Raw genomic sequence first — 26,162 nt, 5'->3', positions numbered from 1 at the left:
GCTCCCTACCCCGTGTTGTGTAGTGCTGCGCTCCACTTATCATGGAACTGTTCAAATGTACAAGCACCCCCTTCCCATTAAGTCTTGTTTTTTATATATTCTTGAAAAGCGCATGTGAACGCATTTTCTTTTCTTTTTTTATGTTCTGGCAACATATTTTGGCTAAGTATGCCTCGCTTTATAAATGTGTATACACAGAAACAATTCCGTTGCTTTTGTTGATAATATTAATTAATTTAATTGATAACATAGTGCTGTAATTTAATTTTCTAATAAATATGCATGATCAAGTTCAACAACGTGTGCTTTTATTTTGATATTCCTTATTTCCAGGTTGAAATTACGCAATAAATTAAGTGTGCGGTCGCCAAAAAAATTCCTAAATAAAATGGGGTTCTGGTATAAAACAGTTTGAGAACGCCTGTCCTAGACCATAATCAGTCAGGCGTCAGGACTGGTCACTCCACAGAGACGGCCCTCATAGCAATCACCGAGGCTCTTCACTTAGCAAAAGCAAAGGGCCTCTCCTCTGTCCTGATTCTCCGGGACCTGTCGGCAGCCTTCAACACTGTCAACCATCAGATCCTCCTCGCATCCCTCGCAGAAATGGGAGTGACTGGCTCTGCTCTGGCATCCTACCTCGACGACCGTGCCTACCCAGTATCATGGAGAGGGTCCCTGTCGGCCCACTTCGGATGGGTGTCCCACAGGGCTCAGTCGTTGGACCCCTCCTCTTCTCCCTCTACACCAAATATCTGAGTAACATTATAACGTCTCATGCCTTCACGTATCATTGCTATGCCGATGATACTGAAGTCTTCCTCTCCTTTCCTCCCTCAGATATCCATGTCTCTGAGCGGATCTCGGCCTGTCAGTCCAACATCTCCACTTGGATGACGACCAACCACCTCAAACTGAACCTAAGCAAAACAAAACTGCTTCACCTGCCAGCCAAATCCTCCCCGCTGGCCGACGTTTCCATCACAGTGGAAAATGTAGCTGTAGCCTGGTCCCCGACCACCAAGAACCTTGGTGTAGTCCTCGACAACTGGCTGAACTTCTCCGCTAACATCACCGCAACGACCAGAACCTGCAGGTTCTTCCTGAGCAATGTCAGAAGCATCCACCCCTTCCTGACAAAAGAAGCCACCCAACCCCTTGTCCAATCAACAGTCATCTCTTGCCTCAACACTGCTCGCTGGTCTACCGACCACCGCCGCCAAGCCTCTTCAACTCATTCAGAACGCAGCCGCCCGTCTGATCTCCAACCTACCAAAGTCAGCCCATAGAATAAAAATTAAAACTAACATAGAATAAAAATGTAAACTAACAAACTAACCTTCTTATACTATCATGCACTCTACCTACTATACTAACATGTCTTTACTACTATGCACTCAACACTGCAGCACCCAAGTTTCAGCACTGTTTGTAAGAGCTGTACCCTTCCTGCTGACTTGTCGTACAGAACTTGTAAGTCGCTTTGGATAAAAAGCGTCAGCTAAATGACAAAATGAAAAGAGGGCAGGTTTGAGATAGGTCAATTGTGACTGAGATGACCTTTAACTAGGTGTGGGTTCGCCCAGAGGGAACAATGGGGCCAACAACAGTTTTACGCACAAAAAGAAAGTATCTTCTTTAAAACGTCCTCATTATTAAGTTTTACAGTGATATTTGTGTGGGGCCTGTACCTTTACTACTATTAATTGAGCCTATGTTGAATTTTGATTAAGATTAACTTTAAAATGTTGTTTTGTCTATACATTTCTCAAATTGTATGAGTCAGGGGGTTAGGACTCCCTACTGTTTAGTATTATTTAATTAAGGGTGGCTGATTGGCGCAGTGGGCAAGGCGCTCGCCTCTAACGCAGGAGATGCTGGGTTCGAGCCCAGCTCTCTGCGTTGCTACCGGCTGGCCGGTCGTTCAAACTAACACAATTGGCAAGTGTTAGAGGGTGGGAAAGCCGGTGGGTGGGGATTTGACGTTGTGGACATCGACTCCTACAGGTCGGTTTGGTGATGCCGGTGCGACGGAAGCAGGAAGTGATGGGGGCAGCGTGAGCCTCCCACGCGTTACTCCTCGCCACAGAGTTCGAGCTGCTGCAGTGAAAAGATGCGACAGGCTGCCTCCTCGTGTACCGGAGGGGACGCGTGATGCAAGGCTTCTGTCCTCACTACAACCGACCTGTGGGAGGCATAGTCTAGCAACGTTCAAGACATGGGAGGGAAGAATTGGATATACGAAATTGGGATGGGAGAAAAAATAGAAAATGGGGAAAAAAAGTGGATCAAAAAAAAATATTATTTTTCCTGCGTAATAAAAAAAAATTGCACTATTGATAATAACAGTGCTGTACTTATTCTAGCTTTTCTAACCATTCAGTGTAGTAGACCAACATGCGTTCCATTCAATTTAGAATATCATGCCTGGAATGGTTTTCCTGAGAGCGCAGCACTCCCTTACCCTGAAGCAAAGCTATAACCTCCTCAGAGGGGAGCAGTATCTCTCCAAATTGGAGAGAGCCCTCTGCGTGTTCCCAGACGCCCCCTGGGACCCCTAGAGAGTTTAACATTCTCATAATCCAATTAAATGGGATGCCGTCACCAGATAACAAGACCCCCCTCACCTATAGGGTCGAGCTTCTCTGGGTCTTACCGTCCCACCTCTGACGCCGTTTGATAAGGAATAATCTAAACAGATTACTCACAGAGGCGGACAACAACAGTCTCTGGTTGAAGGTGGGGTATTTAATAAAGCATCATGTTGCAACATGGGGAGATACAGAGAACAGCAAAGAGTGCCCTGGGTCTCTGTAGAATGGCCAGCTAACACAGTAATTATACAGGATAGCAGATAAAGCTAAGTGCAGTGTAAGTGATTCACAGAGTAAGTGAAAGGTGAAGGCTTCGCAGAGGGAGGGAGACAGAGAGAGAGAGAGAGAGAGAGAGAGAGAGAGAGAGAGAGAGAGAGAGCGAGCAGGAGAGACCAAAGAGAGGGTGCGTAAACCTCCCTTTCAATATCCAATGCATAATGCATAATGCCCAATGTCATAGTGCTTAAGGCCTTAATGCATAATGTCTAATGCCAAATCCAATAATTAATGCCATAATGCTTAATACCATAATGCTTAATACCATTATTGCTAAATGCCATAATACCCGATGCCATAATGCTTAATGCCAAAATGCCATAATTGTAAGGGTTCCCCCGGTCCTGTGGGACCGGACGACAACCCTCCTTCCGGTTCGGCTGGTCCAGGTGTTGGACCTTCTCAACTCCCCTTCCATACACCCCTTCATACTACAACATTGCCAACCGGTGGGCTGATCCAGATGTGGCAGATCTGGCATCAGCTCACTCACTTGATTAACATTATTTTCTGCCATTTATGTTTGTTATGTTCATTGTCTATGTTGTCGTTGTTATTTCCATTTAGTTAGACTTGTGTTCCCCTGTCTGTGTTTTGTAAATATGTTTTAGTCTTGTTGGTCTCAGTTGTTCAATTGTTATTGTTTTCCCCTGTGTGCTCTGTGTTCTGTTAGTTCTGTCTACCACACCTGTGTCCTGTTAGTAATTAACCTCTGTCTCTAATTAGTGTTTGTATATTAGGTGTTGTGGGCCAGCAGACACTTGCTGGTTCATTGTTTAATGTTACCGTTGTTGTCAGTCGTGTTCCTTGTTTTCTGTTTTAAGTAAAGCCTTATTATCGTCACTACGCCGTCTCCTTCTTCCTGTTAAGTATCTCTCCGTTGTCTGCTGCAAACTGGGTTCCACACACCACATCATGCCTTCAAAGCGTTCCAATCGTAACAATAATGCTTAATGCCAAAATGCCATAAAGCTTAAATGAAAAACGCAATAATACTTAATGCCAAAATGTCATAATGCTTAATGCCAAAACACCATAATGCTTAATGTCAAAATGCCATAATGCCAAAGCGCCATAATGCTTAATGCCAAAACACCATAATGCCAAAGCACCATAATGCTTAATTGCAAAACGCCATAATACTTAATGCCAAAGCACCATAATGCGTAATACCAAAACACCATAATGCTTAATTGCTAAACGCCATAATACTTAATGCCAAAGCACCATAATGCTTAATACCAAAACACCATTATGATTAATTGCTAAACGCCATAATACTTAATGCCAAAGCGTCATAATGCTTCATTCCAAAACGCCATAATGCTTAATGCCAAAACACCATAATGCTTAATTGCAAAATGCCATAATACTTAATGCCAAAACGTCATAATGCTTAATTCCAAAACGGCATAATGTGTATTACCATAATGGCTCAGCTTTATTGCTCCATATGCCCAGCGTTAGGACCCCTGCTAATCGCCACTTTACTGCTGATGAGTGCTGTATCGTCTCCACCTTCCAGCAAGTGTCGCGCCTGGGCGCATGTAAATGATGTGTGCGCATTACTGGCGGACTGGTGGTGATCGGAAGGTCGTCGGTTCAGATTTCCGTACTGGCAGAGAAATAATGGGTGAGGAAAATGAATGAGCATTGATCTCCCTCTCTCAGTCTCAACATCTGCTGCAGGGAAGCGAAGCACCTTCAACTGCTCCGACGCAGCTGCTCAGTGGCTGTGGTCGTACTGGTTGTACTGGTCATACTGGTTGCACTGGTCGTACATGGGCAGCTGCTCCCAGGTGTGAATGTGTGGCACGGTACACATGTGAGGAAGAGGATTGCTGGAAAGCAGCATGCGGCTCATCCACGGATATAAGGAGGAGGCCAGTGTCATTTTATTTGTTATCGTCAACAAGCCTATATGAAAAGAGCAATGGGTTTCTTCCACTCTCAAAACTCAAAACTTTCCCAAGGTATCATTAAATGCAGCGTGCAAACACATTTCCAATTCAAAGTATCACAATATTATTATGGAAAAATTGGGGCATTGCAATTATTCCAAAACTGACTTCAAAAGGCAACACTCTATTGATCTGTGGATGTACAGTGCAGCAGTAAACAGAACAGTATACTGTCCCCAAGCATTCACAATACGCATTACACTGGAGTCCAGGGAAAGGTACAATGTACTTCATCGCAAAAATTAATTATGCTAACCAAGGCAATAGTATGGCTCTGTGACTTGTTTTAATAATTTTTTGACCACAATGCAGTTCTATACCGTCTGGATATGAGCTATAATCTAACTGAGATTAAATCATTAGCCTTAGGCCTATACCATATGAGAAAATAGTTAACCGCTTGTCGAATTTGTAATTGTTTTATCTTGAAATTAGCATTTAATCATGGTGCAGATTATCAAAAACGACACAATCAACTAAATTGTTAATTACATTCCCATGATTGCGTTTGAGTATAGTCTATTCCAGTGGATGACATCACTGGTTATAGTCGTATAGTCATAATATGCAGCTGTTAATCACACATGTGGTTGACTGACATGCAACAGCAAACAGTCTGTTATGAACACTGTTGGGAGGGAGACGGGGTTAACTATAAGAGGGACCACCGCGTGTTTGGACAGAGGACAAGGAGGCGCGCGCAGCATCAACAGCCTACAACAGTCACATCTGGAAAACAGTGGCGCGGAGGACACATTTACGCGCGTACGCACACACACACACACATACACACACACACATACAGTACACATACACATACACATACGCACACACACACACACATACACACACACACATACACACACACATACAGTACACATACACATACACATACACACATACACATCCACATACAGTACATACAGTACATACACACACAGCGGAGGTGACGACCGAAGGACAGCTGTACCGGTTATTATTTCCCACAGTGGTGAGGGAGAGAGAGAGAGAGAGAGAGAGAGAGAGAGAGAGAGAGAGAGAGAGAGAGAGAGAGAGAGAGAGAGAGAGAGAGAGAGAGAGAGAGAGAGAGAGAGAGAGAGAGAGAGAGAGAGAGAGAGAGAGAGAGAGGGGGAGAGGGAGAGGGAGAGAGAGAGAGGGGGGGGAGAGAGAGAGAGAGAGAGAGAGAGAGAGAGGGAGAGAGAGAGAGAGACAGAGAGGGAGAGAGAGAGAGAGAGAGACAGAGAGAGAGAGAGAGAGAGAGGGAGAGGAGAGAGAGAGAGAGAGAGAAGAGAGAGAGAGAGAGAGAAGAGAGAGAGAGAGAGAGAGAGAGAGAGAGAGAGAGAGAGAGAGAGAGAGAGAGAGAGAGAGAGAGAGAGAGAGAGAGAGAGAGAGAGAGAGAGAGAGAGAGAGAGAGAGAGAGAGAGCCGAGAGAGGAGAGAGGGGGATAGTCGTCACTTGTGGATGATGGTATAAACCGCTCGCTGAAGGTCCGCAGCAGCATCTCTACAGACGAGGCGGTTGGAAAGTTGGAAAGTTGCGCGCAGCTCCTCTCGGCGACGAACATGAATGAGGCGAGCGACCGATTAATTAGACGGACTCGGCGGAGCTTGAATGAGACTGGGATTTATGAATAAAGCCAAGAGGATTTTGTGAATGAAAAATTCAAAACCTGCCATATCTTCTCACGAGGCAAACGGAGACGATTCGTGAAATTAAAACAAGACTTGTGTAGGGTGTTTTTCTTCTCTTTCTTTTTCTTTTTTTTATACTTGAAGCCACAAATGGGAACTGTATCCGGATGCGTATTGTAATTTTAGCCACTTGTGTTGTGTGACTTGTCCGTTCAAATTCCAAATCATATCATTTGAATGTGTTGTTTCTGTCGAAAGGAAGATGTCCTTTGGAAGATGTTTAGTGTGATGTGATCAGCTGCAAATATCCAAACTTACATACTCGGTCTAAATGTTTTCTCCACCTCTGACATAAAACTAAGCCTGTGGATAATAATACGAGAGATCGCAAACATTTTCTCTTCTTCAAATGAAGCCATGATGTCCGATCTGGAAACTTATTAAAAAAGAAAAAGGACATATAATTTGCTCCGTGGTCGCCGCGCGTAATGATGGGGTAGACCGCCGAGAGAGAGAGACCATGCAAGTGGTCCACGGCGCGTCGCGGCACCTGCCACAGCTGATGTCGCTCCCGCTGGAGGGCGACGGGGCGACGGGGGTGATGATGGCGGAGGGCACCGGGAGCCCGCGGAACGCCACGCTGCAGGGGGGAGGAGGAGGACCAGGAGGAGGAGAGGAGGGCGGCGGCGGCGGCCGGGGGCAGCAACCTTTCCCCTGGGTCGTGACCCTGCTGGCGAGCGTCCTCATCACGACCATCGTGGTGGACATTCTGGGGAACCTGTTGGTGATCGTCTCCGTGTTCAGGAACAGGAAACTCAGGAAAGCAGGTGATTAAGTGGCTGGTCGTAACCTATCATGTTGTAATAATAATAATAATAATAATAATAGTAATACACTTTATTTGTTAAGCGCACCTTTCATACAAGGATTGCAGCCCAAAGTGCTTCATAGCAGTGAAAGAATAGACAGAATAAAAGCAATGTAGAATACAAATATGAACTCACACAGTTTAAACCCTAAGCCTTTCTTTCCCGTATTTCATTCATAGTTCTAACATAAAAATAGGGAAACAATGTCCAGGCACGCACGCCTGGACATTGTTTCCCTATTTTATGTATGATATTAGAGGTTACAGCACCCAGTGTCAAGTCTAGTGAGGTGAGCGCGTTCTACTACTTTTTTCATTCATAGTTCTAAACAATTGGGAACTCTAGAAAAAAAACAAGTCCAGTGTACCACACCATAAAGCTATTTGATCACATTGGCTATTAGCCTAATTGTATACAGTTTGTTGTAGCTAGTTATTTTAACAATAATAGGATATACTTCTCCTGGATCTCCACTGAGGTATAGGGCTGTTTGGGGGAAGTGAATGAATAACACACTTGAGTCCCTCAACAGCTACGCCGTGTAATTGCTCTTGAGCAAGGCACGTGGACTAGTCGAGCTGACCGTTGTACCGTAGTGCAGCTCCCAGGTGTAAATGTATGAGTGTGTAGCAGGGTGTTTCTGGATAAACATAGCAAACATGCATTAAAATCAAAACGAGAAATGCTGTATGCCTCTGTACTGGAATAAAGTGGCTATAAATGAACCCCACCCCCTTGCATGGCTATGATGTAATATGTTGAGAAAATGGTGTTTTCACATAGGACACATTTAATATATATATATGTAACAGATGGTATCGTGAAGCGCAGTCAAGAAGGGCTGGGGTGAGTAGCGGTGCTATGGGTTAAACTCACTCTCACATCCTCGAAAGACAGATAGACACGTTGCGAAGTAGTGAATTCACCTCTTGGTATAGCGGTCTGTGTTGCTGCCTGCGGTGTGGGAGACTGGGGTTCGAATCTCCCTCGGAGCATCGAAGTTTGAGGTGACGTTGTCACAACCGTTACATATATATATTTATTTGTTTGCCTTTGGTTTCAAAACCCTTGAAACCAAAATATGACCAAACAGTCATATTTTTCTTTTGTAGCTTCAAATATGTGGAGCAACAGCCTCGTGAGTCAATATCTCAATCAATAATAAATGATAATAATTGCCCCTATATGTGAAAATCCAAGTGTTTCACTCTTAACATTATGAGCAGCCATGCAAGGGAACGTGATCTTACAGGCAGGTCTGTTTTTATTATTCTAGGTGGCACTGGTGCAGATGCAATAAATCCAGCTTTGGGCTATTCATTTCCTGCTGTCAGTCATACCTACAGTACATGGTTCTAGAAATAGAGTTCTCAGAAAAGAGGGCAGTTTTACACATGAGGCTGCAGCCCAAGCTGTCATCTCTCTTTGACTTGTACCTTCATGTTTCATCACCCTTTTCCCACATATAGCTTTTTCCGGTAAATTGTCTTGTTTTTTTTTATGTTATAACAGTCATATAGGCCATCTGCTGGCTTTAACGTTCCACATCATTTAACACTCCCAGGTGTTCTCAAAACTCTATCTTGGAATTCTAGAACCCCTTGTGTTTTCCACAACTGACTGTATCCTCGTTAGAATGTTAAATTCTCAGAATTCTAATCTCATGCATGAGATGAGAACTGTACCCCCCCCCCCCCCCCCCAAAAGGGTTAATACGTTCTCTGATTGGACAAGGATTGTTGTCTGACCCGATTCAGTAAGAGATATTGGCTGATAGACAGATCTGTCGCGTTGAGGTTTCACTTGTCTTGATAGTCTCGTTCATAGAAGAAAACTGGGCGAGGATTGGCTCTGAGGTCGTCCTTTCCCCCATGCCCCTGTACATATGAGCTGCAGGTTATATGAACTATCATAAAACTTCTATATTGAAGGCCCTGCATAAGGGCTAGAAAACATTCATCAATGTCACTGCATCGTAATCATAATCCCATAAATTCTGTGTTGAGCATTGAGCTGCTCATCAGACTGCATGACACCGCCAACACGGCGGGGGGTACTTTAAAGGCACGATACGGGAGTTGAGATTTGCCGTTTCAACGACACGACCCACACACTATTTTAAATCATTTAAAGTAGGGCTGGGTGATTAATCGAGTTTCAATTTCAATTATGGTTTTGGCTTCCCACCACGATCATGAAAACAAGATCATCAAGATAAGAACCATTAACGTGCCGCACGCCGCGTTGCTCTCATTTTGCATTGCGTTGTAAACACAGCGTACCCTTTCTTCACAGCGGTGCGCTCTGCCCCTCCCCCCCTCGGGCACAAGCGGTAGTTTCTGCTCGTGTGGAGAGGGAGGAGGGAGCCACAGCACGCTGCTTTAGTTATTTTCAAACGTCTTTTGTAACTTGTAGAAGATGACAAAAAGGCAGCTTTTAGTCGCGAAGAAAGGAAAAACAAACTCAGTCGTCGTAGTCAAATCATGTTCTCATCATGTTCTCAAATCATGTTCTCATCATGTTCTCATCATGTTCTCAAATCATGTTCTCATCATGTTCTCAAATCATGTTTAATAATCGTGATTTCAATATCAATCAAAATAATCGTGATTATGATTTTTGCCATAATCAAACAGCCCTAGTTTAAAGTGAGGACCAGGTTGACTCACCATGTGCTGGTTATGCAATAGGCACATCATTGAGTCTACAAGGTCCTCATCCCATCAGACCAGCGATGAGGACCTTTTAGACTCATCCAACGAAATTGTACACGTTAAATGATCAAAAATCATAGTCCTTTAAATACAGTGACAACACAATTAGAGAAACTTGCCCAAATGAGAGAAACTTGCCCAAACTTCTCAAAGTGATGAAAACAGAGCGTACCAAGGAAAACGCTTTCTTCCTTTTACTATCGTCGACCAAAAAAAAACGTTTCAACACATCTTTTCCTTTTTTCTTTACAGCTATATAAATATAGGAGTGGCGACATAGCCGGTGACTCATTCGACGACGTCTGCGATCGATTTTTCCAAAATCGGGATCGTAATTTCACGTGGATTATCCCTTGTCAAAAGTGCCGTCATGCATAAGTAGCCGACAGCTTAGACCCCCTCGAGCACAAAAGCGGAGGGAAAAAATCAATTCACGTTGATAATTGTTATCTCTCATTCACCAGCACGCGCCTTTGGTGTCACCCATAACATCACACTGGGAAGCACTCAGCTGCAGGCCCCGCGAGGGGGGAGCAGTCGTTCATTACCGTCTCACTCATCTCCGCTAATTCAAAGAAAAATGTATCAATATTGATGAGGGGGGCCGGCCATTTACCACGCATTACCGCGGAGCTGTGACATGTATAGGCCTACATCCCCTGAAAAGCTGTGGATATTGCTTCTGTGTGTGTGTGTGTGTGTGTGTGTGTGTGTGTGTGTGTGTGTGTGTGTGTGTGTGTGTGTGTGTGTGTGTGTGTGTGTGTGTGTGTGTGTGTGTGTGTGTGTGTGTGTGTGTGTGTGTGTGTGTGTGTGTGTGTGTGTGTGTGCGTGCGTGCGTGCGTGCGTGCGTGCGTGCGTGCGTGCGTGCGTGCGTGCGTGCGTGCGTGCGTGCGTGCGTGCGTGCGTGCGTGTGTGCGTGCGTGTGTGTGCTTGCATGTGTGCGTGCATGCGCGTGTGTGTAAAGGGGAAATCCATTCACCTCTTCCCATCAAAAGCAGGGCTTTTGAAACACATTATGATTAATCCGGAAATCCATTGACAGATTTGCAATGAATTAGATTAGGTTGAGAGAGAGAGAGAGAGAGAGAGAGAGAGAGAGAGAGAGAGAGAGAGAGAGAGAGAGAGAGAGAGAGAGAGAGAGAGAGAGAGAGAGAGAGAGAGAGAGAGGTAGGGAGGGGGGAGACAGACAGAGAGAGAGAGTAGAGAGGAAGAGAGGGAGACAGAGAGAGAGAGAGAGGGAGAGAGACAGATAGAGAGAGAGAGAGAGAGAGAGAGAGAGAGAGAGAGAGAGAGAGAGAGAAAGTAATGGTAACTCAGTTACTTCTACTCTACATTGAGCATTGTATGTATATACTGAACATTTTTGTCTACGTACTTGACTTCTATTTTATACTTGCTATACTTATTTTATACTTATCTATTTTTGCCTAGCACAGTCTCTGGAGCGAAACAGAAAGAAGCATTTTGTATAGGGATGTCCGATATTATCGGCCTACCGATATTATCGGCCGATATCGGCATTAAAATGTGATATCGGAAAATATCGGTATCGGTTTTCAATTTTTTCTTTTTTTTTTCTATAGAAATGATGTCCGATATTATCGGCCTACCGATGTTATCGGCCGATATCGGCATTAAAATGTGATATCGGTTGATATCGGTATCGGAAATTAAGAGTTGGACAATATCGGTATATCGGTATCGGTAAAAAAGCCAATATCGAGCATCCCTAATTTTGTATAAAAGTATTCTGTACTTCTGTATGACAACTAATAAAGAAACTTGAACTTGAACTTGAACATTCAAATGTTATTGAAGAATCAAGAATCAAGAGGTTTATTTGTCACATACATACCAGGGCATACAGTTAAATGCGGGTGGTCATGCCCGCATTGATTGTGCAAAATACAATAATAAAATAGACATGGAAAAAATAGGTTCCTGATAAACTGGTTCTTATATACACTACTATGCAATATACAATTTACAATGTTGACTCTTAATGTATCTAAACTATACAGTACCTCCTTCTTTTAAAGTGTTTCTAAAGATTCCATTTTTTAAAGTGACATTTTGTTTAACACTTTGATTGCCTAAGGCTAAATTCATGATATACCATAGGTTGCCAGCTCTATTTGTCTATGGAGAAGATCCCCTTCTTTGCAGGGCTATAACTTTTTAAATTATATTGCTAAATTGCCATTATTAGGGCCCATTCAATGTCCTATATGTATTGTTCAGGGTGAAGCAACGTTAAACTTTTTCATTCACATATTCATACTAAAGTATGGTCTAATGTATAAGTATGTTTTCATCTCTTTCTGCAGCTTTCTCCAGAACGTGATCTATAGCCCCAAATGCATTATATTGATGATGAAATACAGTTTGATGGCAATCGGCGCGATATAAAAAATTCCAACTAGACATGGTTCTAGAAGTTACTACACGTCATCTGATGTTGACCGGATGGGTGAGGGGGCGTTTATAATTCCGTGGGCAACATTATACCATTCATCTAGTGTGGGTCATATGTTCATCAGATCAGTTAGTATAGAAGACATTGAAAAATAACGCTGAATCTTACCGTATCTTCCTCGCGCCGTTGGGCGATGAGCGTGGAACAGACATTTTCCTATTATGGGATGTCGAAATATCGGGTCCATTTCCAGCTTGTATAATAGTATATACGTCCAAATCATGTTGTTTATCGAGTTATTGGCAACGGATCGCTATGTATTGTGACGAGCTAGAGTGCCGGAACCTATACCGAGTGCCTGGAAGTAATATGGGTGAATAGCACATCGTCCAAGTAACTTCCTCTTTGGCGATTGCGCCGATCGGCCACCAGATGGCGCTCTTGAACCGCTAGAGGGTTCAGTGGGGCTTTTTGGTGGGTCTCAGGCCAGCGGATGGGAAATATGAATCCGATCACAGATTTTTGAAAAATTGATATCAAAGACGAGTTACGGCGTCTTCGGCAACTTGAGCATGGCGGGGAAGGACGCCTAAACTCGTCTTCTGGCAGTTAAAGTGTTAAAGTGATTGTTTTAGCAGTTGCCGCATGATTGGTGTGTGTGTGTGTGTGTGTGTGTGTGTGTGTGTGTGTGTGTGTGTGTGTGTGTCTGTGTGTGCTCATGTGTATTTGTGAGTGGAGAGTTCAGTGTTCAGTGTTCTGGGGGAAGAAGCTGAGTCGGAGTCTCTCTGTTCTTGCAGCGTGTGACCGTAGGCGCTTGCCTGACCGCAGCAGCTTAAACAGGCTGTTGTTGGGGTGGTGAGGGTCTTTCGAAATTCTGCAGGCTTTGGATTTGCACCTCCTGTTATATAAGTCCTGCAGGGGTGGTAGTGCAATACCCGTAGTACGCTCAGCTGAGCGCACCACTCTCTGGAGTGCCTTCCTGTCCTGTGCCGTGCTGTTTCCAAACCAGGCAGTGATGTTTCCAGTCAGAATGCTCTCTACAGCCCCGGAGTAGAAGGAGTGGAGTATCTTCCCTGATACTCTGAACTTCCTTAACTGTCTCAGGTGATAGAGGCACTGTTTCGCCTTTTTCACCACAGAATGTGTGTAGACCATGTCAGGTCCTCTGTGATGTGGACTCCCAGGTACTTGAAACTGCTCACCCTGTCCACGATAGCCCCGTTTATCCACAACGGTGTGTGTCCCCCCTGCTGTATTCTCCTCAAATTCATGATCAGCTCTTGTCAGGAGTAGGCTGTTATCCCGGCACCAGCGTGCCAGTTCATCAACCTCCTCCCGATAGGCCTTCTCGTCATTGTTAGAGATCAGCCCCACCACCACCGTGTCGTCCGCAAACTTCACTATGGAGTTGGAGCTGAACCTGGCCACACAGTCATGTGTGTACAGTGAGTACAGCAGGGGGCTCAGAACGCAGCCCTGGGGGGACCCGATACTCAGGGTGATTTTGCTGGAGGTATGACCCCCCACCCTGACCGCCTGGGGCCTGTCACTTAGAAAGTCCAGGATCCAGGCACTCAATGGCGGAGCTCAGACCCAGATCGATCAGCTTGTCAACCAGTCTATAGTCTGAAGAACTATAGTCAATGAACAGCAATCTCACATAGCCCCCCTTCTGACTGTCAAGGTGAGAAAGGGTGTTGTGCAGTACTTGGGAGACCGCATCGTCAGTGGACCTGTTTGTTCTGTATGCAAACTGCAGTGGGTCCATGTTACTGGGGAGGGAGGCACAGATGTAATCCTTGACCAGCCTCTCAAAGCATTTCATGACCACAGAGGTGAGTGCCACCGGCCTGTAGTCATTAAGGCCTGTTGGAGAGGAGTTCTTTTTCAACCAAAAATGCTTAACAAATAATGTTAGTGATAGAAGGGAACTCATTTTGTGCAAAAATGGAAAGCTTTTCAATGTTCATGAGGTACAATTGTTACAATAGCCGATAATCCATTTTCCCAATGATAAATCCCTATATGCTACGAGTGGACCTCGCGGGCGGTCCAAAGTGACGTCAGACTACACCTCCCTATTTAGGAGCAAATTGTTTGCATGATTAAAAACGATGGTTCGAACATCCGTTCGAAAAACCCTGGCGAATGTTCGAATCCTAAAAACAGGCTTGGGGACAGCTCTAACTGAAGCTGAGCTGAATGTGTTAAAATAGACATAAAAAGTGAAGGATTGGACTTTGTGAGCTAACTGTAATACAATGTTATTTTTTACAATCATTTACATAACATCTTAAGAAATTACTAATGTGTATGGGAACTGACAAAAAAGGTAATGGTAAAGGTAACGCTTAAAATGTATTATTGCAGCAGCAAAAGACCCGTTGAACATTTTTGGGTGCACATAAATTATGTAATGGTGCACCTAAATGAAAAAGTTAGGCGCACTGGTGAAACCAATGTAAAAAGTTAGTCTGGAGCCCTGTATCTGATATCCTTTACAACTACTGATAACTGACGTACTGAGTGATGGGCCAATCAGGGTAATTGAATAGATTATGCTATCTCTTCAGGGAAGCAGACTGGATCTAAAATGGTTTGATTACTTGATATGCAGGGGGATAGTGATCAGAGCTTTAGTCGTCATTTTCACAACAACAACAACAACAACAACAACAACAACAACAACAACAACAACAACAACAGTTCTAATATTTTGGGCAATTTAAAAAATGCAATGAGATTGAAAAACAAAACCTAGCCTCTCATCTTCATGGTTACCTTGTCTGCACATTGTTGTATTTTCAGTCAGTGCCGTATTTGTAGCTTAAATATTCAAATATAATGTTGGACATAGGTAAACCAGATTTAGCACTAACAACCAACATTTTAAAATATTTTATTTATGCTTTATTTATCCAGGAAGGTCCCATTGATATACAATATCTCTTCTTCAAGTGAGTCCTTGGCAAAACGGCAGCACAAGCAGTTTCACATAAAAAAAATTTAACACAATGGAACACATACACAATACACACAAGGGACATAAAAAAAAGAATAGAGGCATACAGGCCATACCAGAGATATCCATAACACAGTAATACAGGCCAGACCAGAGATATCCATAACACAGTCATACAGGCCATACCAGAGATATCCATAACACAGTAATTTACATTTAGTCATTTAGCTGACGCTTTTATCCAAAGCGACTTACACGTTTTGCATGACAAGTCAGCAGGAAGGGCACAACTCTATCAGCTGAGAAACAATGTTCATCAAAGTGTTCAAACTTGAGTGCTACAGTGTCGAGTGTATGTGAGTATATTAGGAAGAGTGCATGACGGGCGGTTAGGTGGCCGAGCGGAGATTGCGTTCGTCACCAGCCCCGGAGCTGTGAGCTGGATTCGCCTGTTCGAATCCAGCTCACAGCTCCGGGGTTGTCACCAGCTTGGCTGGCCGTCTGCACTAATACAATTGGCTGTATTAGAGGGTGGGAGAAGCTGGCGGGGTGGGTCCGGGTCGTTGTAAACAGCGACTCCTACAGTTCGGTCGGGGTGCCTGCTAAGCGCGGATAGGACACGAGGGGGATAGTGTGATCCTTCCACACGCTACGCCCTCTCGATGAGAATCCGCGCTGCCAGGTGAAAAGAAGCGGTGATTGGCTGGACGTGTGTCGGAGGAAGCACGTGGTAGCCTCCACTCTCCCAGATGATCTGACTGTGGGGGGTAAGTGCGCAGCGACCAGGAAGGGACTGGGAATTGGCATACGACTAACATTGGGATGGGAGAAAATCGGAGGAAAATGGAGGGGGAAAAAGACAAATAAAAAAAAGGAAGAGTGCATGACAGTAGAGAACAGTAAAAAGGTTAGTATTATACATATATATATATATATATATATATATATATATATATATATATATATATATATATATATATATATATATATATATATATATAATTTTTTTTCTTAATTTCAAATATTGAAATGTAGAAGTGTGTCTTTAGTCGACGGCGAAAGATTGGTCGTGTTTCGGCTGTCCTAACTGTGGTGGGAAGTTCGTTCCACCATTGTGGAGCAAGGACCGAGAATAGGCGGCTTCTCTTTGATGACCCTCCCAGAGCTCGGACAGGAGTGGGTCTGAGGTGACCAGAAGATCATAGAGCGGAGGGGTCTTGATGGTGTGTAGTTAGAGACCATTGACCAGAGGTAAACGGAAGCTGTTCCCTTCGCCGCGCGATATGCCAGGTCGAGGGCCTTGAAGCGGATTCGTGCAGCGATGGGGAGCCAGTGGGCCACATGGGCTGACTTTGGTAGGTTGGAGATCAAGTGGGCGGCTGTGTTCTGAACGAGTTGAAGAGGCTTGATGGCAGTGGTTGGTAGACCAGCAAGCAGTGCATTGCAGTAGTCGAGGCGAGAGATGTTGATTGGACGAGGAGTTAGGTGGCTTCTTTTGTCAGGAAGGGGCGGTTCCTTCTGACATTGGTCAGGAGGAATCTTCAGGTTCTGGTTGTTGCAGCGATGTGAGCGTAGAAGTTCAGCTGATCGTTGAGGACAACACCAAGGTTCTTGCCGGTCCGGGACACGGCCACAACTACAGACGCAGCGCTCAAAAATCAAACCAATTCTGCTGCTTGTCTGCTGCTTGTTGCTGCTTGTGTGCCACTTAAGTCTACTCAGGTGTTAATTTTCCGGGGGTGTTGGCTGGGGGAACAAAGGGAGGGTAGTTAACTTAAGTGCTTCCCCAGGGAGGGGGTCGGGGGCTACTGCCCTCAGACCCCCAAAATAATTTTTATATGGGCAGTCTGACTTGGGGTACTGACCATATATTAGTGTTGCAATGCATGATAAGTAAACAGTGAAAAAAGCTAAGAAATCCGATGGGGCTGGGACATTTGGGACGAATAAAAATTTAAGATGAAAATCTGCCCAGCCTGTGGGAGGAAGTGGAGGTGTGAAATCTGGCCCGGTCAAGAACAATAGAGGAGTGGTAGAGAGTGGTAGAGAGGCATGAGAGGTTTGAGTTTTGAGTGCTGTATCTGTACATTCTCCACTGTGATGGAAAGGTCGGTTAGGGGGGAGGATTTGGCAGGCAGTAGAAGCAATTCTGTTTAGCTTAGGTTCAGTTTGAGGTGGTTGGTCATCATCCAGGCGGAGATGTCGGACAGACAGGCCGAGATCAGCTCAGAGACATGGATATCTGAGGGAGGAAAGGAGAGGAAGAGTTGAGTATTATCGGCATAGCAAGGATACGAGAAGTCATGAGACGTGATAATGTTACCCAGAGATTTGGTGTAAAGGGAGACGAGGAGGGGTCCAAGAACCGAACCCTGGGGGACACCCGTCCGAAGGGGGCGGGGGGGCGACAGGGTCCCTCTCCATGATACTCGGTAGGAGCGGTCGTCGAGGTAGGATGTCAGCCATGCCAGCGCAGAGCCAGCCACTCCCATTCCTGAGATATCCATAACACAGTCATACAGGCCATACCCGAGATATCATAACACAGTCATACAGGCCATACCAGAGATATCCATACCACAGTCATACAGGCCATACCAGATATATCATAACACAGTCATACAGGCCATACAGGAGATATCATAACACAGTCATACAGGCCATACCAGAGATATCCATAACACAGTCATACAGGCCATACCAGATATATCATAACACAGTGATACAGGCCATACAGGAGATATCATAACACAGTCATACAGGCCATACCAGATATATCATAACACAGTCATACAGGCCATACAGGAGATATCATAACACAGTCATACAGGCCATACCAGATATATCATAACACAGTCATACAGGCCATACCAGAAATATCATAACACAGTCATACAGGCCATACCAGAGATATCATAACACAGTCACACAGGCCATACCAGAGATATCATAACACAGTCATACAGGCCATACCAGATCATATATCATAACACAGTCATACAGGCCATACCAGAGATATCCATAACACAGTCATACAGGCCATACCAGAGATATCCATAACACAGTCATACAGGCCATACCAGAGATATCCATAACACAGTCATACAGGCCATACCAGAGATATCATAACACAGTCATACAGGCCATACCAGATATATCATAACACAGTCATACAGGCCATACAGGATATATCATAACACAGTCATACAGGCCATACCAGATATATCATAACACAGTCATACAGGCCATACCAGAAATATCATAACACAGTCATACAGGCCATACCAGAGATATCATAACACAGTCACACAGGCCATACCAGAGATATCATAACACAGTCATACAGGCCATACCAGATCATATATCATAACACAGTCATACAGGCCATACCAGAGATATCCATAACACAGTCATACAGGCCATACCAGAGATATCATAACACAGTCATACAGGCCATACCAGATCATATATCATAACACAGTCATACAGGCCATACCAGAGATATCCATAACACAGTCATACAGGCCATACCAGAGATATCCATAACACAGTCATACAGGCCATACCAGAGATATCCATAACACAGTCATACAGGCCATACCAGAGATATCATAACACAGTCATACAGGCCATACCAGAGATATATACTCCATAACACAGTCCACCCCAGGTCAAGGTAAAACAGCAACATGTTTCCATTAGGGTGGTTTGTAAAATGCTTTTAAAGGTATTCAAAAGAGGGAGTGCTTCTAAGGTAATGATATTTTGCAGCTCATTCCAAACCCAAGGTGCATAAAAGCAGAACGCTGTGTCACCGAGCTCTGTGCACCCTGGGGACCTTTAAAAGAATCCGACCAGTAGATCTAGTGCTTTAGCCGCTGGTATAATAAGATAAAAGGCTATAGATATAAGTAGGAAGTTTGCCCAACAATGTCTCAACAATAAATATCAACATGTGTACTTTAGGACCATCCTAATGATTAACATGCATGTGGTGGTGAGTGTGTGTGAGCCTGCACTTCTTACAAAGTAATGCAGCGTGATAAACAGGGTCCAGTTTTTTGAGTAGTGATGAAGTCACATGCATGTAAACAGGGGTGTAAAGTACTTAATTGTACTTTGTTACAATACTTGAGTACTTTTTTGGGGGATTTTTACTTTACTCAAGTATTATTAGGTTTGTATACTTGTACTTTTACTCAATTACATTTCAGAGAATTTTCTTTTTACTCCTTACATTTGAAATGCAGATCTACAAAGTACAAAGTACAAATCTCGCAGGTCCAACCATTTTTATTACATTTACATTTAGTCATTTAGCTGACACTTTTATCCAAAGCGACTTACAAGTTCAATTAGTATTTGTTTCTCTGGCCGAGCTAACGTTAACGTTATTAATCCTACGGCCGCACTTTATTTAAAAACAGCCAATCAAATACCCATCAATGGAAAATGAAGCCGCCCATACCCATGCTGATTGGTCCTTGTGCAAGAAAGCGGGGATCTTTGAACACCTGCTATCAGAAGAATAGACAGTCAGAGTGACAAGCTACAGAAGATGTACGATAGATGTACGATAGTACGAGTGATGAAGAGGACGAAACGGAACATTTCATTGCCCGGGAATAAAAAAAGGTTTTTACTTTAACTTTTTAGTACTTAAGTACATTTAAAAGTAGAAACGTTTTGACTTTTACTCAAGTGTGTTTTTAGCCAGATACTCTGACTTTTACTTGAGTACGATTTTGAGACGGTACCCATACTTTCACTTAAGTATAATTTCTGGGTACTTTTTACACCCCTGCATGTAAATCACAATACAGATGGAAATGGGCTTTGCTGCAATTTGTCTTCTGGCTTCAAATGAGGAAAAAATTGTTAATGAAAAAAACAAGAGGCCTATAAGCTTTATCAATATATTATCAATATGCACGTTAAAAGCCAACTTTTTCACCGAGCCATATGCCTAGGCACCTTATAATGTCATGTATTTTCAATTTTCGAGAGAAAGACTGCCGGTGAAGCACTTTTGTGTTTATAGGTAAAGTATTTACAGAGTTTATATCACCCCAGCTGGTGTGACAGAACCCAGGAGTGTTGGGGCGCAATTGAATATAAGTTGGCGTGCATGCCAAACTCTATAAATACTTTACCTATAAACCCAAAACTGCTTCATTGGCAGTCTCTCTGAAAATGTAAAGGTATTAAAAAAAATTAAACCGAGAAAAAAAACATGCATACACTTATGCACCTTACAGCTACTTCACTTGGTCATTAACTAGTTGTAAGCTGTAACACATATTATGTTATAATACTGTAGCGGTTTCTTGTATGGTCTCACACAAAGTGCCATGCCTGTGAACTGCCACTAGGGGCAGATTGTTTAGTGAGTGAGCGAGTTAGTGGGGCAACAGTGGGTCAGGAGGTAGAGCTGTCGTCTGGTAATCCGGAGGTTCCCGGATCGATTCCCGCTTCTCCTGGGCTGCGATGCCTGTGAACTGTGTGGTGGAAAATAGCCGAAGCTAATAACTTAACTCGGTCAAAAGAGACCTGGTTAATACGATTTATGAACTCAATCAAAGTATCAATACAACAATAGTAAGAGTCAGGCTGGATGACTCTCAACGAGGTGGTTAGCTGGGACACCAGGGAAGAGAGACCCCTCATTGGATCTTGAAACATTTTCATACATACAAACTGGAAAGGGTGGGGGTCACAGGAGTACACCAACATAGGGGTGGGGAAGGGGGGTAGGAAGGAATGGGAGGAGGGATGGGGGTAGGAAGGAAAGATGGGGAGATCATCAAAGAGAGGGGGGAGTGAGTGAGTGAGTGAGTGAGTGAGTGAGTGAGTGAGTGAGTGAGTGAGTGAGTGAGTGAGTGAGTGAGTGAGTGAGTGAGTGAGTGAGTGAGTGAGTGAGTGAGTGAGTGAGTGAGTGAGTGAGTGAGTGAGTGAGTGAGTGAGTGAGTGAGTGAGTGAGTGAGTGAGTGAGTGAGTGAGTGAGTGAGTGAGTGAGTGAGTGAGTGAGTGAGTGAGTGAGTGAGTGAGTGAGTGAGTGAGTGAGTGAGTGAAATCCTGTGTATAATGAGGTGCATCACAGTCCCATGCTCCAAAATGGTACGATTAGCCTGCAAGATGATAGCTAATAATGTCAGTAATATACCATAATGACTTTCGTAGCAGCAGTCATTTCATTTTAAGAGATAGCGTCAGTTTCATCAAATTGCAGAAATCAAATTTTCAAATTAAACTCCATTGTGAAACGTTGTGAGCCAGTGAGGTTGAATTTTAATGAAGTCGGTCTAATGACTGAGTGTGTAAAACACAAAGCATGACCAACTCCGAACCCGCACGACAAAACAAACTTCCTCTCATTTACTCGCTTCTTCTTATCCCCTCCTTTTCTTTCTATTATTCTCTCTGCATCTCGTCCTCTACCTCTCCTTCTCTCACACACCTCTATTTCACACTCTCCTCCTCTCTTGTCCACTGCTCTCCTGTCCTCCGCTCTCTAATTTCCTCCTATCCTCTCCTTTTATCAGTTCCCCTCCTCTATTCTCTCACCTTCTCCACTCATCTCCTCTCCTCTCACCTTCTCCCATGCCATCTCTTCTCCTCTCACCTTCTCCCATGCCATCTCCTCTCCTCTCACCTTCTCCCATGCCATCTCCTCTCCTCTCCTCCATTCTCCACTCATCTCCTCTCCTCTCACCTTCTCCCATGCCATCTCCTCTCCTCTCCTCCCTTCTCCACTCATCTCCTCTCACCTTCTCCCATGTCATCTCCTCTCCTCTCCTCCCTTCTCCACTCATCTCCTCTCCTCTCACCTTCTCCCATGCCATCTCCTCTCCTCTCACCTTCTCCCATGCCATCTCCTCTCCTCCCTTCTCCACTCATCTCCTCTCCTCTCACCTTCTCCCATGTCATCTCCTCTCCTCTCCTCCCTTCTCCACTCATCTATTACCCTCTTCTCCCCTTCCCTGCCCCCTCTACCTCTCATGTCCTCCTCTCCCCCTCCTCCCCCCTCTCCTCTCCCATCCTCTCCTCTCCCCCCTATCCACTCTTCACCTCCCCTCCCCTTCCCTCCCTCCCTCCCTCCCTCCCTCCCTCCCTCCCTCCCTCCCTCCCCTCTCCTATCCCCTCTCCTCTTCTCTCTCTTCTCCCCTCCTCTCTCTTTTCCTCTCCTTCTCCACTCTCTACCAATTTTCCCTGTCTCCTCTCTGCTGCTTCCTTCTCCTCGCCTCTGTCATTATTATATTCTTACTATTTTTTCTCTCTCTCTTCTCTGCTCTCCCCTCCTCTCCCCTCCTCTCCTCTCCTCTCCTCTCCTCTCCCTCCTCTCCTCTCCTCTCCGCTCCTCTCCTCTCCTCTCCTCTCCTCTCCTCTCCTCTCCTCTCCTCTCCTCTCCTCTCCTCTCCTCTCCTCTCCTCTCCTCTCCTCTCCTCTCCTCTCCTCTCCTCTCCGCTCCCCGCCTCTCCTCATGTCTCCTGTCCTCTTTTAATGGGACACATTGTCAATAGATTATGCATGTCCATTTTGCATATATTTTGCAGCAATGGGGGGTGTGACCCTTAAGTTCAAATGCACTACCAAATAAATCTCTGACGTACATAACATTTGCATTAATATTGTACATGTAATGATTTAGTGACAGGCTTTAAAGATGTTTCTTTTTTCTTTGTTCGTGGATGTGACAGGAATTGATTGAAACACACTACAAATAAGTCAAGATCAACATTCATTCTCGCAAAAGAGGGCAAGAAAAGGCCAGAAAGTAGATGAAGACTTTTGTGAGGCGTGACTTGTGGGGATTGTCCTCCTGGCTCTCTGCCTGCTCCCCATTATGGCCAATGAATGAAACCTAGTCACTGTTGTGCTTTTCATCACTCGGTTGGCAGCGTGTTCGTAGTGTTTTTCCTTTTCATTCCTCCATTCTTACGTCCAGCTCTCCCTTCCTCCCTTCTCATCACCTCTGCTGTTTTCTCCCTTCCTCTCCTCCCTGCTCTCCGCTCCTCCTGCTTTACTTTGCTATCCCTCCTCTGCTATTCTCCCCACTCCCCTCCTCTCCTCTCCTTTCCTTTACCTTCCTATCCCTTGCTCTCCTCTCCCATTCTCTCTTCTCATCACCTCCCCTCTCTCATCCCCACTGCTCTCCTCTTCACTCATCTTCTCTTCTCTCCTGTCATCACTTATTTTCCTATCCTTTGTTCTCCTCTCTGAATATCTCCTCTTCAGTCCTCTTCCCACCTCTCCTCGTCCCTCCTCTCCTCTTCCATCCTCTCCACTCCTCTCATCACTTCCGTTCCTATCCTTTGCTCTCCTCTCCCATTCACTCCTCTCTCCTCCCCCATTTACTCCTCTTTCCTCTTCACCTCTCCCATTATCTCCTGTCCTCCCTTCTCCTCCTCGCTTATATTCCCTCCTCTCCTCTCCCTTGTCCTCAATTCTCTCATCACTTTCTTTCCACTCCTTTGCTTTCCTCTCCCATTCTTTCCTATCCCTTCCTCTCTTCTCCTCTCTGCTGTCCTCTCCTCTCCACTCCTTTCCTCTCCCCTCCTCTCTCAATCTGTTATGTCAGGGACAAATCACCTTTGCTTCTTTTCCGATCCTTTGCTCTTCTCTCCTCTCCTCTCCACTCCTCTCCTCTCCCCTTCTCTATTCTCCTGTCTGCTGTCCTCTCCACTTTTTTCCTCTCCCCTCCTCTCCATCTGTCTGTTATGTCAGGGACCAATCACCTTTGCTTCCTTCCCTATCATTTGCTCTCCTCTCGCATCCTCTCCTCGCCTCTCGCATCCTCTCCTCTCCTCTCCTCTCCTCTCCTCTCCTCTCCTCTCCTCTCCTCTCCTCTCCTCTCCTCTCCTCTCCTCTCCTCTCCTCTCCTCTCCTCTCCTCTCCTCTCCTCTCTCCATCTGTCATGTTAGGGACCAATGACCTGATCATGAGTGAAGTTCTGTCACAGTGAATCATGTCACTCTCACACAGTGGTGTATTTAGGACTTGAAAGCTGTATTTGAGTAAAAGTAAAGATATCTTACTTGATAGTGACTCCGGTAAAAGTCACCCATGAGAAAATCACTTACCGTTGGTAAAGTTAAAGTATTTATCTGGTGATAAAATGTATTTAAGTGTCAAAAGCAAAAGTACAACGTAACAAAACAGCCAGAAATAGTTTTGTCTCTCTCTCTAAACTTGTATGCACCCCCGCCCCCACACACACACCAACTCCATTCTCCTCTTGCCTTGCATGACTGATCAATACATTTTCAAAATAGCTTGAACAGTCGATGGCAGCCAGTGTTGGAAGGCAATTGCTTGTCATAACTTGATGCAGTAACAAAACAAACATTTAAAGCTATGTAATAATCCTGCCAACAGCTTTTATAAAGTATATAATAGCGATCTATTGGAATGGTGTCTGTGTTTTCTACCAAAAGTAGGCGTGACTGCAAGAAAATAAGCCTCACATTAGGACCATGTATCTGATCATGTATAGGTTGTATCACAGTAGCCTAGTATTAGGACCATGTATCTGATCATGTATAGGTTGTATCACAGTAGCCTAGCATTAAGACCATGTATATGATGTATAGGTTGTATCAAAGTAGCCGCATCTAAACCGAGGACTCCTTCCTAAAGACTATTATTTGATTCACTGTGCACATCCATTGGTAATGAAAGCAATTTTATGTAATATTTTAAATTCTCATGACATTTACTGCTAATGCCATCTGTTGGGTCTTGTGGGAGATATGCCTCAACCTGCCATGATGAGAGCACCAGTTGTTCATGCATGAATTATCTTCTTCTACAATGTGTGTAGGAGTGATTGACTGTTCTCACGTGTGTATAACGCCACCTAGAGGCTCTGGTTTATACAGTCTGTATAATCCAATGTCCCGATGTTCTATTCCAATTTAATTTAGTAGGGAGTAACGAGGTGTCCAATGTTAATCATTAAATGTTAATCATTAAAACAATTATGTCTTTACTCCACTACATTACGGCCAGGGTGCTGGGTGAGAGGGCCAGGGGCAGTGAGGGGGGGGGTGGTTGGGTGAGAGGGCAGGGGGACAGCGTACAGGGGCCAGATTTACTACACTACACTCCACCAAACATTCTCTAAACTGACATAAAATAAAAGTTAAAAAAAATCTTATTCCTCTCCGATGAAGCGCCCAATGTGTGGCCGATGCCCTCGTTAACTCACTCGTCACTGGGAGCCACTGACTCTCTAGTGACTCTCTAGTGACGCTCTAGTGACTCTAGTGACTCTAGTGACTCTAGTGACTCTAGTGACTCTCTAGTGACTCTAGTGACTCTAGTGACTCTAGTGACTCTCTAGTGACTCTAGTGACTCTAGTGACTCTCTAGTGACTCTAGTGACTCTAGTGACTCTAGTGACTCTCTAGTGACGCTCTAGTGACTCTAGTGACTCTAGTGACTCTAGTGACTCTCTAGTGACTCTCTAGTGACGCTCTAGTGACTCTAGTGACTCTAGTGACTCTAGTGACTCTAGTGACTCTCTAGTGACTCTAGTGACTCTAGTGACTCTAGTGACTCTCTAGTGACTCTAGTGACTCTAGTGACTCTCTAGTGACTCTAGTGACTCTAGTGACTCTCTAGTGACGCTCTAGTGACTCTAGTGACTCTAGTGACTCTCTAGTGACTCTAGTGACTCTAGTGACTCTAGTGACTCTCTAGTGACTCTAGTGACTCTAGTGACTCTCTAGTGACTCTAG

General features: G+C 44.5%; 1 protein-coding gene across 1 annotated transcript in view; it reads left to right on the top strand.

Annotated features, from left to right (window-relative positions):
• Positions 1–6,982: 6,982 nt before the first annotated feature.
• mtnr1al (melatonin receptor type 1A like) overlaps positions 6,983–26,162 on the top strand; it is a gene marked incomplete at both ends in the record, with an annotated part of 104,365 nt that continues 85,185 nt past the window's right edge. Inside the window, one exon of the mRNA XM_084332129.1 lies at positions 6,983–7,289. Within this exon, the coding sequence (XP_084188255.1) occupies positions 6,983–7,289 (307 nt within the window). The remainder of the gene's footprint in view (positions 7,290–26,162) is intronic.

The sequence above is a fragment of the Notolepis coatsorum genome (genome assembly GCF_963971535.1).
Source record: "Notolepis coatsorum genome assembly, chromosome: 16".
Taxonomy (NCBI): domain Eukaryota; kingdom Metazoa; phylum Chordata; class Actinopteri; order Aulopiformes; family Paralepididae; genus Notolepis; species Notolepis coatsorum.
Note: the sequence above shows the minus strand (reverse complement) of the source record. Positions and strands in the feature narration are given on the sequence as shown.